Source organism: Hibiscus syriacus, unplaced genomic scaffold (genome assembly GCF_006381635.1).
Source record: "Hibiscus syriacus cultivar Baekdansim isolate YM2019G1 unplaced genomic scaffold, ASM638163v2 tig00110332_pilon, whole genome shotgun sequence".
Classification (NCBI taxonomy): Eukaryota; Viridiplantae; Streptophyta; class Magnoliopsida; order Malvales; family Malvaceae; genus Hibiscus; species Hibiscus syriacus.
In genome coordinates, this window is record NW_024062688.1 from 805,696 (window position 1) to 824,961 (window position 19,266).

The window sequence follows — 19,266 nt, forward strand, 5'->3', positions numbered from 1 at the left end:
AGAACGTTTTATAAATTATATTATTAAACCGTTTATTTAAATAAACAAAATTTTACATGTTTTCAAGTACGAAAATGTTTTAAAAATCATGTGATATATGTGACTTGTGTACGGGGACGTATACGGGAAACGAGTTTTACATTTGGAGCTCAATTATAAAGATAGAAATTGGATTAAGAAAAAATTAAAGTGATCACTTATAAATATAAAAAAATGGGATTGAAAAAAAAGTTAGGAGTTTCAATTATAAATATATAAATTAGAATTTCATAAATTATGACCTCAATTATAAAAATAAAAAAATTAAATTAAAGAAAATTAAGGGACTAAATTATAAAAATTAAAAATTAAAAACCTTATAAAAAATTGGGCCTAAGAAGTCGCTCAGACTACACCCCTAATAGTCGACTCTAGCCCCTCCCTACTATAACGGGGTCAATCTCCGAAGATAATACCATACCATAATTTTAAAAATAAAAATATTATATCGATAGTTTTATTATTTTTTTTATAACAATCGATTAAAATGAAACTCAAACATAATATTAATAGTGATTTTGAAAAAAACTTAGATAACTAAAATAAAGTTAAAATAATAATTACATGGTTAAATATTAAAAAATAAAAACAAATATAATCGGATCACATCACCTAACTGTGACAGGTAACCATGATATCAAAATCCACCACGTGAACTAATACGCTCCCACTACATCAATCCGTAACGCGTCTGCCGCAATTCATTAAACCGTCGAGCACATGTCACACACTTCACCGTCAGATGAGACTAATTCAGATAGAGTACCATGAAGATTGGGAATCTCGATACATCGAACTTGGACACGTTGGATGAGGATAAAAATCCAATCCCATATTCAAACAGCTCGATTGTGACCATAAAATGACACAAATTTCCATAATGCTATAAGAAAAACTTGGCTCTGCAAGAAAGAAGAAAGAAAAGAGATTTTACGAAATGGCTGAAGGAAATGGGTGTTGCAAGAAAACGGGACCTGGATATGGAACTCCCTTGGAAGCCATGGCTGGTCCTAAAGAAGCTCTTATTTATGTTACTTGTGTTTATACTGGTACTTCTTTTTTCCTTTTTTCTAGCGTTTTGTTTTTCTGGGTAATGATTGTTTTTAAATGGGCTGCCTTTAATTTTTATGGGTTTTTCTTTATTTAATTCATTTATGTATGAAGATAAAGCTTTTTTGGGGTGGAGTTTTCTATCACGTTGTTTGATATTTGATTCATTTATGCATGAACCTGTGAGGGTATGGGTTTTTTTTATTCGTTGTTTGTTTTGATTCAATTATTTTTAGTGTTTATTATTAAATGGACAAGAATATTTGAAATCTGATTTGATAGATTTAGTCTTACCAAGGACATGACCTCTTATAAAAGAATATAGAGACTTAAGATTAGGTAATCGAATAGTGTGTGTCACATCTATAAAGTGTATTATCTTTGTCTTCTTTTAATATCTTTATAGTAATTTCTATGACTTCTATTTTTTATACGTTTCTGTTATTGGTATTTATGAAGGCTTAGAATTAGACTTGCTATCGTTGACTTCTGTGTATCATTCTCTTCATATTTTCTCTTTTAAATTTAGCCGGGTCTTATGTTACTGTCTATATACAGAGATTTTTTCGCAGGATTTTATTTATAGGGATTACTTCCCATTAAAGACGCGCATAGGATATTAATGATTACATATGAATACTGTTCAACTATGTATTTATATATTTATTTATATATGCATTGTATTTTATCTATATTTTTAATTTTCTGACTGCCGGAGGTCTTTTACGGAAGTTACTCTCAACCTGGCGTTGGGGGCAGTCTACTACCCTATCTTCCCTTACCCCATTGCATATGAGAATTGGGTTTTATTGTTGTATCAAATGGGCAAGAAATTTTTTAACACTGTTCACTCAGTCCATACTAATCAAAATCAACATTTTTCATGTGTATAATCTGGAGTGTTTTACAGATCATAATAAAAATTTTAAGTTAAGAGCATCATGTATTTTATTTCTCTTTTATTCTCTGTTTTAAATTTTTACCTCACTAGTAACTACCTTGGACGGGATAATATATGAAATTCTTCTTCTTTTATCAGAATTTTTTAATGTTATTTTTAATGTAATTGATAATTCATGCTTCTATCAAACTTGAAACAGAACTTACCGGTTTGTATAATTATTTATGTTAATCTGTGGTTGATTTTCAGTAGTTTTCTTAGTTTTGAAGTTGTGAAAAAAGAGGGTTTCAAATGGTGATGTGTATGTGCAGGAACTGGGAGAGAGAAACCTGATTTCCTGGCCACAGTCGATGTAGATCCGAACTCACCGACGTATTCTAAAGTTATACACAGGCTCCCTGTGCCATATATCGGCGATGAACTTCATCACTCTGGATGGAACGCTTGCAGCTCTTGCCATGGCGATCCATCGGCCAATCGCCGTTTTCTCATTCTGCCTTCTTTGGTGTAAGGACTATATTCTTGACCTTTTATGTTTATGCTTTATCAATGTAGCATACTAAGAATTTGCCTGATATCTATGTGTCCAACATGGTATTCTTAATTTCCTTTTTTCATGTCTTCTTAGGCATTTGGATGGTCTTTGTGTTTGAGGTCATATCGTCGTACCCATGTCCTAGTATGTGTCGGACCAACATTGATTTTAAGCTGCCAAAACTTCATTACACATTGTGCCTTTTTGCAGATCCGGTCGTATCTATGTGGTTGACACACAGACGAATCCCAAGGCTCCCTCATTGCATAAAGTGGTTCAGCCTGAGGATATTGTTAAGAAGACAGGCCTAGCATATCCACACACGTCCCACTGCCTTGCCTCCGGTGATATAATGGTGTCATGTCTTGGAGACAAAGATGGAAATGCTAAAGGCAACGGATTTCTTCTGCTTGATTCCGAGTTTAACGTGAAGGGAAGGTAAAGAAAAAAAATGATTGTCATTGAACCATGAAACAATGAAGATTCAACCTCTAAGTTACTCTGGTATTCTTCAGGTGGGAGAAACCAGGGCATAGTCCTTCATTCGGCTATGACTTTTGGTACCAACCTCGACATAAAACAATGATCAGCTCGTCGTGGGGTGCTCCTGCAGCCTTTACCAAAGGTTTCAACCTTCAGCATGTTGCGGAGGGTCTTTACGGTAGACATTTGCATGTGTACAGTTGGCCTGATGGTGAATTGAAACAAACACTGGATCTCGGTGACACTGGTCTCATACCCTTAGAGGTGATTACATATTAACAACATTGAAACATGTTACAACTTTTTTCAGACACGATGTTGCTCAAAGATAACGCTGCCCTCTCTATGCAGATAAGGTTCCTACATGATCCCTCCAACGACACAGGGTATGTCGGGTGTGCCTTAACAAGTAACATGGTTCGTTTTTTCAAAACCGAAGAAGGATCATGGAGCCATGAGGTTGTACATCTTTGCAGGTTCAATAATTTCGTGCGAGTCATTGCCTTCCACGAGCCTACCAATATGATTATTTAACTTCTGCAGGTGGCAATCTCAGTAAAACCATTGAAGGTGCAAAACTGGATTCTCCCCGAAATGCCTGGGCTTATAACAGATTTTCTAATATCTCTGGATGATCGGTTTTTGTATTTTGTCAACTGGCTTCATGGGGATGTCCGACAATATAACATCGAGGACCCGAAGAACCCGATCTTGGCTGGTCAAGTATGGGTTGGAGGACTGATTCAAAAGGGAAGCCCTGTTGTGGCTGTGACAGAAGATGGTCAAACATGGCAGTCTGATGTTCCGGAGATCCAGGTCTGTCCTCATATTCATATTACTTGAAAATTACGGGTACTTGAACTTGGTTGCGAGCGTGGGATGTGGGTATGGACCCGACCTGAATACGCTCAATGCTGTTGTAAGTTTCTGTGTATAGTTTTGTCAATGAAACCTGATGCATGCTGTCTTGATACTTATTTGCTGTGTAATCACGGTGACTCGACTCGAATGACCTGATAGGCAGTTTACTCATTTTCAGTGCAAAAACCCCATTATTTTGAAACATTGATTAACCTTGTTTTACAGGGACATCGACTGAGAGGTGGACCACAGATGATCCAGTTGAGCTTGGACGGAAAACGACTATACGTTACGAACTCATTGTTCAGCACATGGGATCGCCAATTCTATCCCGAACTTATGGAGAAGGGTTCCCACATGTTGCAGATCGATGTGAACACAGAAAAAGGCGGACTTAAGGTAAACCCGAACTTTTTTGTGGACTTTGGAGCTGAACCAGATGGCCCTTCATTGGCACATGAGATGAGATATCCAGGTGGTGACTGCACTTCAGATATTTGGATTTAAGCCATGCAGAATCCAGTCCCTTTCAACCCACTTGGACTCTAGGATGATGAACGAATAAATGTAATTTACTTTGAATAACATGTTGAGTTAGGGGTTTGATCTTGAGTGGGTTCTTAAACTCTATATCAGTATATCAATGTGCTATCTTCAACAGTTGAAATCATTGAATAAAGGGTGCAAATTTAACTAATTACTCGAATTTTCTTGTGTGCATTAAGATTGATCATTTTATTTATGAAATTTTTATTTTACAGAATTTTTGTGAGAGATTAAAAAAAATTTAATGACGTATTTGGTAACTTTAATATTTATCTAAGAAAATGTAAGCTAATTTTAAATTATTTTTAGTAAAATTAAAACTATTTAAGTTCACTTTTTTTGGTTGATTAAGCTAAGATTACAAATAGTATATTGTCTAAAAATACTTTCATTCATTTGATAATGAATATTCAATCATCCTACTGCAATTGCTAGTATTCGAACCCGTGACTTTGAAGACTAACAACAATTTTTTTAATCACTTAGGTAGGTTTGTTCGTACATTTAAATTCAGTTTTCAATTCTTTTCTCAACCCTCTAGTAGTATTTTTATCCAAAACCAATATTGTTGATGCATGAGCCTTATTTCATAATGGAACAAGTTTTTGAATCTTAATGATATACTCTACAACCAAATACCTTTAAGGACGATGCCTTACACGCCTATGTTACTTTAATACATCTGTTTGGAGTAATAATTTTCAACAATCTTAAGGACTTGGATGCTATCAACACTCTTCATATTCTTATGCTTACAACCTTGTATTATAGTTCAAACAAGTTTTACCATTGCAGTTTGTCGATTTTTATTATTAAATTTTTGTATGCAGTAATGATAAAAAAAATTAGTTAAAATTTAAAATATTGACATCTAATAATATTAATTGACCTATGTAATTGGAATAATAATAAGTCTAAATAATTGCATTATAGATGAGATTAAATAGATTTTTGAGTCAATCGAACCAATGAAATAGTCAAGTGGAGGTGAATTGACAATTAAAAGAATGATGTAAGTTTTTTGTAAGAAATTGAAATATTTGACGCAAGCAATTTTAGAGTGGTTTAACTTCTTCAATACTACATCCATTATCTTAGCTTCAACATTGATGATTTCAACAAATTCATTAATTTGTTCAAACCTTTTAAGACAAGGAATGTGATTACACAATTTAAGAATAAATAAGAACATTTATCAAATGAAACAAATGAGTACAAAAGTGTTCTTTAAAAGCAAAAAGAATATTGAATTGATTTTGGCTCAATGTGATTGCTTTGACTTTCTCTATGATCTCTTATCTTCAAACATGACTTGAAATCTTGTTTTTATACCCCCTTTATTCAATTCTAGTCGTTTAAGTTGTTGTGGGAGTTAATAGAGTCGTTAGGATGAATTTTCCAACAATAAATGATGCCCATACACTTTGAGTATTGGTACTCGGGGTTGGAGTATGGATACTGCATGCATTAATTAAAAAATCTAGTCATTGGTGAGTGGGGAGTATCAGTAATGTACTTAGAGTATCGATACTCAAAGAGTATCGGTACGAAAATAGTCTACTGGAATAGGTGTTTGTCAAAAACTTAGAGGGAGTATAAGTACCAGGATCGATACTTCAATGTATTTTAACTCATTAGTATTGGTACCAGTACCGATACTGTTCTTGCAGTGTCGGTACTCTAGGGTTAAAAATTGATTTTTTGACTCGATTAAGATAAAAAAAAACCCTTTGTAAAAATATTTGAAAATTATTTCCAGTATACAACTAGAATTTTTCAAAAGAGTAAGGAGTAAAGATGGAGTTTTTGACTTTAAATTTTTTTATATTCGAATGGTTGAATCGAATATAAATTTAAAAATCGAATTAAAATTAATCTTAAAATTTCTTTATACTTATTTACTTTTGGTATATCAAATCTCAAAACATAATTTAACATAGATCATAGAGGTTATTGATAGTTCATCCTTTTTTTAGTTTGGACAAAAAATTGTAAGAAGTAAAAAATTGATCATTAGCTAATGAAAAGAACTTCGTCGAGGGTCGGCCCAATACATGTGTCAGGGCCTTTTTAAGGGACATCATGTTTCTAATATTTTGCCTTCCCCAAAGTTATTACCTCTTTTGCTTCCCCCAGACACGACGCCCATTTTGATTGTAAAACTGAATCCGAGATTGAGTTGTTTTCAGTTTCCAGTTGTTCCAAATCCTTCGCACCATTCTCTGATTTACTTCGTGTTTGGATGCATTTATGCTTTTCCGGTTCTGGAAGGTCAGCTTTCTTTAATTTATGTAGTGAGACAAATTTCTTGGGTCTACTTGGTTGATCTATCCTCTTCGAAATTCCCTCCTTTGTCAATTATATAATTCCCATTATTTATGGATTTTAAAGTTATTATGGGTTTTTGTTGAATTGATTAGATACCTAATACCTTATTGTATGACCAGGATTTTTCTCATCTGAGTTTTGTTTAAATCAGGGGTTTATTTTTAAATGTTCAATATGAATTTCATGTTTGGTCTTAGCATTGAATTGAAGCGATTAGGTGTTTCTTTTTAGTTGTCCTTGTTGATTTTGATATTAATGAATTTCTGGCACTCCATTATCAAAATACTTTCAAGGAATCTGGAATGTGCCTCAATGTTTTTTACTTTGGGGTCCGTTTGTCCAAAGAATCATGTTCACTTTGAAGATTTTGGAAATGATATTAGTTTGTTCTTGCCTAATGGTTAAGAATGTTGTAGAGTGAGGTTATCCACAATATTTGACTCCATTCGTAATGTGTTTGGTTAAGACCATGAACAGCCAAGTGTTGGCTAATGTTTGCAAGTGCTTTCTGGATCTTGGATCGTGAGATTGCATTTGCTGTTTTGCTAGTAGCCTAGCAGTAGATAGCTTTCTTGTTTAATTTATCTTCTTTTATCATATTAAAAAAATTACATTCTTTTATTTAAGTGAATTAGTAGGCTTAGCCAATGCAACTATGTTGATTATGGTCTCAGATAGTGTAACATCCGCATTACCGGGTTAGTGACCAAATTGTAAAGTTTCAGAATTTGGTGACTAAAGTAGGATAATTGAATAGTTCCATGACTTCTTGGAAATATGATGAAGGTTATTCAGTAATTATTAAAGGAAATAAAGGGTAAAATGGTCATTTGATCATTTAAGAAAAAAAAAGGTATACACGTGGAGAGGGAGAGAATTCTCCAGAATTCTTTTCTCCTTTCTTCTTCTTCTTTACGTGGAAGCCAAGAGCAAAGGTAAGTTTGATTTAGCTTATGATTTCTTGAAAGTTTTAAGTTGGATTTGAGTCTTTGAGGGTTATATAAGCTTAAGGAAAGCTTATATAAGCTTAAAACACCAAAGAGATAGAATTAGAAAGGAATTTCTATTAAGGGTTTATAAATGAACTTTTGTTATAGAAAGGTTTTTGAAGTTCTAAAGTTGGATTTGACTTGTCATCAGCTTAATTAAGAAGTATTAAGTGTTAGAATTGGATTTAGAACATATAGAAAATTTGGTATGATTCTTGAATCTCATAAAGAAGATAGGATTTTGAGGTTAAAGATGATTTACATGGATATAAGTTGGTTCAAGTTATAGTAGTTGAGTTTAATGTCAAAATAGGGGCTTAAAATAGAAGAATTAAGGGAAGAGTTGATGATTTACGTGCTAAAATGTCAGTTCTGGGCAATGTGCATCGATGTACATTCATTGTGCACCGATGCATCGATGATAAATACCAGAAATTGTTTAAGGTGCATCGATGCACATGCAGTGCATCGATGCATGAATTTAAATAGAAAACATCGAATAGGATTTATGCATCGATGCATAAGGAGTGCATCGATGCATCCCCATTAAATACAAACATCGAATAGGATTTATGCCTCGATGCATGGTGTAGTGCATCGATGCATACCTTCATTAAAAGATGAAATTGGCTTTTCTTTGAGACTAAGGAGTGATAGTTTCGAATATATCAATCATTATACTGATAAGTATTAATGTATTATTATGTAGATATAGAATGAAAGCTTGTTCCGGAACAAACTAAGGATTAGGATTGATTCAAACAACGAGGCCCAGGTGAGTGCATATTCAATAGTATATGATGTGCGATGGGAATAAGACTTGCGATGAGTCTATTTCCTGAAGTGTTACACATGAATGCATGATTAAAGGCATGAATTGAATATGCATGTATGCTTGATTATATGGATTGATCTGTTCTTTTATGTGTTAGGTGAGAAAGTATAAGTAATTACATAAGAAAGGTTATGAATTATATGAGATATAAACTATGTGATCATAGTAAAATATAATTATTATTATTATATGATAAGTGAAATAAGCTGGATAATATTGATCTATAGGATGAAGTGAGAATAGTACACTAACTAGGAGATTTGAACATAAATGATAAGATGAACATATAAGATAAGCTAGATGAGAAAGATTCATATGTTTAAATAAAACTATACACACATGGGTTGTATGATAGAAATTTATGAAGTTATATGAGAAGATTATAGGAGTTATATGAAATTGAATTAAGTAAACAGATTAGATTATATATATATATAAAGAAATAATAGAAGTGAGATGTGTTTATAAGTCTGCCCTAGATGAATATGAATATAAATTATAAGAGTGCTATATGATTTATATTAGGATAAATCTTGAGAATATATATTTATATAGATGGATATGAAATGAAATGAGTTATATGAATACATAATTATGTGATGAAATGGTGGATTACCTGAACATGTGAATATATATATATATATATATATATATATATATATATATATATATATATATATATATATATATGTCTAAGAGAAGGCATAAGATTAAGATATAAGCAATGTGACTATAAGTATATATGTGCTCTAAGTGATATGACTTATAGGTATTTCTATTATAATGTTACATAATATGTTATGTATGTTAAATGAATTATGTGAGGGTATAAGAAATGATATGAAATATATATGTGAAAACAAGTATATGTTATGAGATAAGACCTATGACTATAAGCTACGTGAAAGTGTTCTAGGTGTTTCGATATATATATGAAGTATATGATCTTATGTGAACAAGATATGATAAGTATGTTTACATGAATAAAGGTGATTGGGTGAGAAATGATAGAAATTATATGAAAACATGACATATGTGACATGTGAATTATATGGAAATGATCTACGTGTAAGTGAACTACGTGACTATGTGATAATATGAAAAGAAGCTATGTGATACGTGATATGTGAAAGTGAATTACACGTTTATGTGAATATTGAAATGAAATAAATGATACGCCCATGTTATGTGTCATGAGAGCTAGGGGTATAGTTGGCATGCCAAGAGTCGAGGGTCTACGCGGTCCTTCGGGATATATATATATCTTTGGAACATGTGTGAAGTCTGGTGAGACACATATATGATCCCTAGCATATGTATATGATTCTTAAGGAATTCTATGTGGTCCTTATGGACATCATTATATGGCACTACGGTGCAATTCTACGCGGTCCTTCGGGATATATATATATTCTGTGGAACATGTGTGAAGTCTTGAAAGACACATACTTGATCCCTAGCATATGTATATGATTCTTAAGGAATTCTATGTGGTCCTTATGGACATTATTATATGGCACTACGGTGCAATTCTACGCGGCACTTCGGTGCAATTATACGAGCTGTGGTGACAGCATTAGTGCACAACCTCTATAGACTCGCATATCGTTAGTTCTCACATACGTACATGGGCTAATCCAGAGATATGAACAAATAAGTTAGTGGTATGATAAATGCTATAGAAATGATATGATGTTGTGTGTGTATAGTGTTTGATTGAAAAAGTATGTGATTATATGATAAACGTTAATGATGAATTATGTGTATGTATGTATTTACTGCAATTAATCTGATATGATTTTATACGATAGGAAAAATGCATGGAATTGCTATAACATGATAGAACAGAACATGCATGTATCGATATATGTTTAAAGTGCATTATAAGTTGTTATGCCTCACTAAGTCTTCGACTTAGCGTGTGATTGTTTCACACGTAGGTTTCGAGAAGAGTAAAGAGTGATACGGAGCAAGACAGGTCAGTTTTCCTTACCAAAAGATCAGATCAGAAATATTTGACAAAGTATGTATTTGGTTATGTATAAAGTGTTGGCATGTAATAAGTCATTAAGTACGAGCACTCTGATAAAGTCTGTATTTTGTTTTAAATAAAGTTTTAAATTTCCCGGGATTTTTCTTAAGAGTCAAGGTTTTAAAAGTCAATGTGACACTTCGGACTCGTATCCGGGTCGGATACGGGTTGGGGGTGTTACAGATAGTGTGGTTATGGAGTAACAAGGAAACTGAAGTTCAACTGGTGATCCGTGAACACTGAGGGTTTAGATGCACATGTAGAAAAGTGGAATTTCCCGGTTATCTACTTGAGACGAGTTTGATTAATTATTTAGTTTATGGGCTTGTTTGATTGTGCATTGGAAAACTTAGTTTGATGGAAAAAAACACTGACTAAATATTTTCGTTCAAGACATATTTTAGAGTGATTCCTTATGATTATTTTTGATTTCATCATTAATTTTCCAGATAAGTTGATTGTGAGACCGGTTGTATATATATCTTTTTTATTTTTTACTTGTTATTATATTTGTTTTATTGATTACTTTTAAATATGTTACCTCGAAAACAACCATCGGGTGCCCAAAATAGAAAACGAAAAAAACAAGAACAAGAAATGGCTAATTCTTTACATGGGTCTTTAGATAGATTTATTGTTAGACCAGTTAAACCTTCTAATAATCTGATTAGAAATTCCAATGATTCACCTAATACTTCTAATAATCCTATTGAAAATTTCAATGATTCACCTAATACTTCTAATAATCCTATTGGAAATTCCAATGATTTACCTAATGCTTCGGTTGATAATTCTAAAGATTGTGAGAATAATGAATTTATTAATAAAGAATAGAGGTTTTTGCTTCAAAAAATGCACGAATACATCATTTTAGGTGATATTTGTAGCCTTGTAGGTTGACTATAATTTCTATTACATTTTTGTTTTAAAAAAATTATTTATGTTTTGTTTATTATACGGTACAAGTATAGGGACATAAAATTATTATCTTGCACATGACATTAAAACTCATTGGACCGACCCGGCTTTGTCTCTATGAAGAAATAAAACATAAAAAGAGTTGAGATGAAAGATTTCATTGAGGTTATCTCCGGCCACTCATTATAATAAAATTAATATAATTTTAAAAATATATTATTATTATTTTAAAACAATTGATTTTACAATTATTTGTTTTAATTTAGTACTACTATTAGGTACAATCAAATGACATAATATATGTCTGCATATAATGTTTGTAAGATATCAGTGTAAAGAGAAAATGACGTGACGATTATGGGCAATTTGACCAAACTGACATATATTTATCGAATATTTATCTTTTTAGCACCGTTTGATATATATTTCTCGAAGTGGCACCCTTTCGGCTGAGCTGGCGAAAGGCGCGTCCCCGGGGACGCGCTTTACCCGTGTTTTCGTTGCGTTTGATGCCACGTGTGGAAGGCGCATCCCCGGGGACGCGCCTTCCATTAAATGCCATAAATGCCCCCATCCGTTTTCCCTAACTACCCCTCCTCCTCCCCTATAAACCCCATCAACCCTCCCTCATTCTTCACACCAAAATCATATTCTCCTCTCTTATAACTCAAATTCTCCAACTATTTGAGTTTTAAATTTGTTATTAGTGGTAAGAAATTTATTTTTATGTTAGTATTTTTTAAATAGTTATTATATTTTATTAATATATTATGTAAATATTATTTTTTTATTAAAATAATATTTATATAATTATTATTTATTTAGAATTATTAATTTTTTTGTGCTAATTATATTGTTTTGTCTACAGTTATAATGGAAAACAAAATGCTGTTGCGATTGGATATTGATCATATCTCCAGACATTTTAGCGATATGGTAATATTTTTTATAATTAATGTTAATAGTTAAATTTATTTTTATTTTAAAGTTATTATGAATTTATATTAATTTTAATTTTTTATAATGTATATTATTTAGGATACTGATCGTATTTTAGAGACTTTTATTAAAAATCCACGTATACCGACACCGGAACGTATTTTGTCATATTTGGCTTATACCGGGTTTGGGTATATTGCAACAATTATTGGCGGTTGCAAACTCGAATCTGTCCTAATTTCTGCACTGATTGAGAGGTGGAGGCCCGAGACACACACTTTTCACCTTCCATGTGGAGAGGCCACAATTACATTGGAGGATGTCTCTATGCATCTGGGGCTTCCCATCGACGAAAATATGATGTGTGGTATGACTGATGGTGATTGGCAGTCAATGTGCATTGATTATCTTGGAGCTGCTCCGCTAGAGTTTAATGGAGGTAGAATAGCTTTATTTTGGTTGAAAGCTAATTTTGAGGTTTTAAATGAAAATGCTTCAGAGGATCAAGCAAAGGCATGTGCTCGGGCATATATTCTACGAATAATTGGAGGAATATTGATGCCCGACAAATCTCATAACCAGGTGCATTGTATGTGGTTGTGGCATCTGATCGATTTTGATGAAGCTGGAAGATATAGTTGGGGCGCTGCAGTTTTGGCATTTCTCTTTATAGAAATGTGTCGGGCGACGAATTATAAGAAAACTGCTATCGGTGGATGTCTCCTGCTTCTACAATCATAGGCGTGGTTCTGCATGCCTTTCTTATGCCCGATCGTGAATGAACCATACGTATTCCCCTTATTGTTGAGGTAATTTTCGAACTAAATTTTGATTTAAATATTTTCAATTAAATAGGGTGATATTTAGTTTATATTATATTTCATAGGTGGTCGATGAAAAGAAATAACCATAAAAGTATACCTACTGGTTAGAAGAAATTCGTTTACTTATTGATACGAAAGCTGGGTCTGAGGTATGTTTTTAAATCTGTTTAATTATTAATATTTTAATTTAAAATGCTAGATATAATTAGAATAATTAGAATAATTGGATACCTTATGCGAGCGATAAAGTGAATGCTTGCATTCCACCCCACCTTAGTGGGTCATTAGAGGTATGAATATCGGTTATACCTCTTATATGTTATGCTATTATTGAGTGACATCTAGTTGATCGCGTGCTCCGTCAGTATGGTTGTGCGCAATATATTCCTGGAGCACCTAGGAATTTAGACGACGCGTATAACATAGATAGACGAGGAAAGAAAGAGGTTAACTGGGTGGTGAGACACAGAGATTTGATTGCGCTTTGGGAGAACCGATATACACTGTTGGCCCCTCGACAATATTACGCTGAAAACTGGTCATATGGTTACGGATAACTATATGGACTGGTTTAATGAAAATGGGAAGCCGTTTCTATTTTCGACGGAAGCACGAGGGGTTAACATTCCTAGGCGCCGAGAAAGACGTCAACCGTCTCAATATCATCATCCCCCGACGCGTGGACGGAGAGAAGGCGCTACCGGTTCTGCATCAGTCCCACCACAACATCCTTATCCGTCGATGCCGCAGGGGTACATACCCAGCCCTCCACTTCATATGCCAAGCCCACCAGTTCATATGCCATCTCCGCAGGGTTACATTCCGAGCCCGCAGGGTTACATTCCTAGCCCGCCAGGTTACATGCCTAGCCCGCAGGGTTTTATACCATATGGAGGTGCATATACGACTATGTTTAATGATCCAACATATGGTTCATATGCATCTTATTTGGCTGGTGATGCTTCTCCGCAGACACCTCAATCTCCATCTGGATCACAGACATCGATGCCAATGTTTCCACAGTTTTCACAGTTCCCGAGGAGCAGTGGGATTGTTACTAGCACTCCTCCAGGGTCGTTATTTTATACAGGCCCTTCAGCCCCTTCAGTGTCATCTACACCAAATGAAGAAAATGCTGCTGATGATGATAGTGAAGATGAGGGGACTGAAGAACAAGTTCCACGAAGAAATCCTCCACGAAATAGACAACCACCGCCATGTGGAACTCATTCGAGAAGACGTCATCAATGATCCAGTTGTATTTTAATGTTATTTAAATAGTTATATTTCAGAATTTTATGTAATTTGGTTATGTTATTTAAATGTTTCATGGTTGTTACATACATATTTTTAATGTTATTTTTTATTCACATTTAACATTAAATGTTTGATAAATGTTTTTAAAATACAAATTATATTATTTGAAATTTAAAATAAAAATAAAAATAATATTATTCAAAAATTTAAAATTAAAATATAAATTATAGTATTCAAAATTTAACATTAAATTTCAACTTAATATTCCAATTGTATTCGAAATTAAAAGTTATATTCCAATTATAGTTCACAATACTTAAATTGAAATTAAATTTATCCATACATATGATTTATCATTAACATATATTAAAACGTATACATTAAAATCAACTTATCACTTCACATTTATTCGTAAAAACATCTCGATGCTCATTCCATACAATTTCAATGTCACAATCAACTTATCACTTCACATTTATTCAATTTATCCACAACATTTTATCTAATTTATTCAAACTTCACATAACGTTTTAATTTAAGTTATGAACTTAAATTAATCTATATGTATAATTTATTCTTAACTTGCTGAACTTTCAAAAGAAGTTAAATTTTGGTTATAATTTACCTGATTTCACAATCCATCTAGTGTCCCCGAGGGACATGAGTGACATAATAGGGCAATGATAACATATTCTCTGACAAAATAATGGAATGCGCCCCCCGGGAACGCGCCTTCAAGTCCTCTGAGAAATAATAGGTAGTGATATGAATAGTGTCCCCGATGGACATGAGTGACATAATAGAGCAATGATAACATATTCTCTGACAAAATAATGGAAGGCGCGCCCCCGGGAACGCACCTTCAAGTCCCCTGAGAAATAATAGGTACTGATATGAATAGTGTCCCCGAGGGACATGAGTGACATAATAGGGCAATGATAACATATTCTCTGACAAAATAATGGAAGGCGCGCCCCCGGGATCGCGCCTTCAAGTCCCCTGAGAAATAATAGGCACTGACATGAATAGTGTCCCCGAGGGACATGTGTGACATAATAGGGCAATGATAACATATTCTCTGACAAAATAATGGAAGGCGCGCCCCCGGGAACGCGCCTTCAAGTCCCCTGAGAAATAATAGGTACTGATATGAATAGTGTCCCCGAGGGACATGAGTGACATAATAGGGCAATGATAACATATTCTCTGACAAAATAATGGAAGGCGCGCCCCCGGGAACGCGCCTTCATGTGAATAATACTCCGATTATAGACACTATTATATACAACGTATTATAAACTTTCAAAACAAACTTCAGTTCATAAGCTTTCAAATTCTCAAATTCCCAAACTCTAAATTCTCAAATTCTCTAAAAATGAGTCGTCTTTCTGCTTTTGTTTTGTATGATGGAGAAATTAAGGAAGCTGAAGAGAGGGTTGTATTTTAGTCAGATCATTATATCCCCTTAACCTTGAAGAGAAACATCACAATTGAGGAGTTAATCACAAAAATTTCGTTAAAGATTCGTGTAGCAGGCCAGAGAAGACTATCTTCACTTCAGTATAGATTTCCTACTGAACTTTTTATGCTCACGTATACATCATTTCAGTTTCAAATGATGATGATGTTTCTATGATGGTTGATGCTCATATGGGGAGTTCACAATCTCTTATTGAAATGTATGCCACTTTTATTGAGGTTCGTGCAACTCGTGGTCTCTCATATTCCTCTCACTTTGGCATTGCATATCAAGCTGATCAAGTTGATAGCCTAACATAACTGATCTGTAATGATTTCACATCATTAATGGCGGATCCAACGCCAGATACCATGCCATCAAGTTCAATAGGAAGGCATTCATCTGCAACTGCTTATGATCTCAACCCACGTGGCTTCACCAATAATCCATATGGCAACATCTCTTCTACTTCAAGGGGCAGACATTCATCTGCCAATGTTTTCGACTTACATATGGAAATGCCAATGAGACGGCAGTCTATTCACATCCCACATGATACAATGGCCTCAAGTTCAAGGGGAGGACACGAAAGCGGGAACTTATTTGACCTCAACATTGGATTATCGGAGGAACCCTCATCTCCACCAGAAGAACCTCTTCGGGAGCCAGGTACAGATGGTGCTGAAACGGGATTATTCATTGAACCTGACTCACCACAGTTTAACGTACATTATGATGATGACGAGGATGACGTTCCGATAAATACAACACCAGCCGAACTTCCTGCACATATGTATGAGGCTGATTATGATGCAATGTATGAGCCTGAATTTCCAGATCTTCCTGATGTTGGCAACTATGGACTTCAATCATTAGTCAATGGCGGTAATTTACATATTGGAATGGAGTTCGCATCGAAGGAGGAAGCAATGATGGCAATAAAGAGTTACAATATTTGTAACTCAATTAAGTCCCGAGTTGATCGATCTAACACGGAGAAATATGTCTGCTACTGCGTCCAACGTGACAACGGATATCAATGGATGGTCCGTGTATCAAAGAGGAAGAACAACTTATGGGAACTAACCAGATACAACGGTCCTCATACATGTTGTGCAACAGGTATAAACCAGGATCATCCCAACTTGGACTCCAACATTATTTTCCAAGCAATCATGCCCATTGTGAAGCAAATCTCTCATATAGCTGTTGCAGTGTTGATTTCTGCTATACAGTCACAATATGGGTACACTGTCTCATATAAAAAAACGTGGTTGGCAAAACAGAATGTCATTTGCAAACTTCATGGAGAATGGGATTCCTCTTACAACGAGCTGCCCAGTTGGTTTCATGTTGTGTAAAGACTTAATCCCGGGACAATTGTTGAGTTCGAAACTCAACATCATTACGTGAATGATCGAATGGTTCGCGATCGCTGCCAATTTTATCGTGTCTTTTGGACATACCCTTAGTGTATTAATGCAGTCAAGTACTGTAAACCAGTTGTCCAAATTGATGGTACTTTCTTGTATAGGAAATATAAGCAAGTTTTATTATTGGCTGTGGTCCAAGATGGAAACCGTAATATTCTTCCTGTTGCGTTTGCCCTCGTTCAAGGAGAAGACACTGAGTCTTGGGCTTTTTTCCTTAAAAATTTACGTTTACATGTTGTCACCAGAGAACGAGTATGCATTATTTCAGACTGAGGAGCCGGGATAAAAGCAACAATGGACTCTTTGGGTACAATGTATAGACCTCCACATGTTCAACATCGTTATTGTGTCCGTCATATTGCTGCAAACTATTACGGAAAATACAAGAAGAACGATGAACGTCAGTTAGTCGTGCGGATGGGTATGTTACTTTTTCCCAATTTTTCTATCAATTTCTTATTATTTATTTATACTTCATATTAACTATTACATATTCCTAATGGCTTAGGTTACGAACTCTTACCTCAAAGGTTTGAGTCGATGCTACAAGAGCTGTTTGGCAAAAATAAGAAGGGGTGCGAGTACATTGTGGACATCAACAAAGAAATGTGGACAAATGCATATGACGGGGGGTATCGCTATGGTCATATGACAACAAACTTGGCTGAAGCAATAAATTCAACCTTAAAGGGGGCGCGTCATTTACCAGTCACAACGTTGGTTAAAACGACTTATTTTCGTTTGGGTCAACTCTTTGCAAAGCTCGGTGGACAAGCTCTTACTTGGATGCGAAACGGCCATATTTACCACCCAAGACTAGTAGTTGATTTACAGAAAAAAGTGGTTGCATCAAATTGGATGTTAGTTACAAATTTTTCTCGCACCCGTGAATTGTTTTGTGTAACCGAAATGCCACGTCCGCTGCAAGTGATTGGAGCTAACTCTTTCAGAGTTAATCTGCAAGAGAGGTGGTGCGATTGTGGTTTCTTTCGAGCACTCAAATATCCATGCTCTCATGTCATTGCAGCTTGCTCACATTCGCATTTGGACTACAAAAATTATGTTGATCCCGTATACCAACTTTCACAAGTATTCAAGGTATATGAATTTGAGTTTCCGCCCATAGGAAACGAAAGAGACCCAAGTGAGATTCAAACTTGGCTTACAATTGTACCAGATTCATTGCTATTGAGGGACTCAGGTCGTCCAAAATCTACTAGAATACATTGTGATATGGATATTCAGGAGAAGTCAACAGAACAAAAACGATGTGGGCATTGTAGAAATATCGGGCACAATAGAAAAAAAATGTTCAGCTCTGTTATCATCATATAACCGTTAACTCTTATGTAATTAATATTGTATTTAAATGAATGTTTTTGTTTCTAATAATTTAATGTTATTGCATTTATATAATTTGTCAATGTATGTACACCTAAATAATTTTTTTTTTAACTTTTAAATACATAAATATTTTCAATATATTTATTTAATATAATTATTATTATTAGTTATAATTTTTTTTAAAATATAATAATAATTCCACTTTCTAAGTAGAGAAAAATATTAAATTAAACAAATTAAAAGTTATTAAAAAATTTATGTATGCGATGACACATTTCATGTTCTGATTGGATGATTAAATTTATTAAATTAAATTTTCAATAAGACTAATTTCATAAAATATGTAAGTCTTGAAGATTAAATATGTAATTATACTAATTTATTAACTTATGCATCAATATTTTCGTTAATATGATAAGAGATGACTAGATTGATAACATTTAAATAATTAACTGATAAAATTAATAGATCGATAATCAAAATCAAAATAATA

At 34.0% G+C, this 19,266-nt stretch overlaps 1 protein-coding gene across 1 annotated transcript; it reads left to right on the forward strand.

Annotated features, from left to right (window-relative positions):
- Nucleotides 1–907: 907 nt before the first annotated feature.
- Nucleotides 908–4,522, forward strand: LOC120119354 (selenium-binding protein 1-like). The gene is made up of 7 exons (XM_039139164.1): nucleotides 908–1,088; nucleotides 2,302–2,497; nucleotides 2,736–2,963; nucleotides 3,041–3,272; nucleotides 3,360–3,467; nucleotides 3,552–3,824; nucleotides 4,095–4,522. Exons 1-7 carry the CDS (start codon nucleotides 977–979, stop codon nucleotides 4,374–4,376), a joined length of 1,431 nt encoding a protein of 476 aa, XP_038995095.1. The 5' UTR covers nucleotides 908–976; the 3' UTR covers nucleotides 4,377–4,522.
- Nucleotides 4,523–19,266: the final 14,744 nt, after the last annotated feature.

Coding starts and splice junctions, on each gene's coding strand:
- LOC120119354 (XM_039139164.1), top strand. CDS start 977: ATGGCTGAAGGAAATGGGTGTTGCAAGAAAACGGGACCTGGATATGGA. Junction 2,498..2,735: donor CTCATTCTGCCTTCTTTGGT/GTAAGGACTATA, acceptor GCCTTTTTGCAG/ATCCGGTCGTATCTATGTGG. Junction 3,273..3,359: donor CTGGTCTCATACCCTTAGAG/GTGATTACATAT, acceptor CTCTCTATGCAG/ATAAGGTTCCTACATGATCC.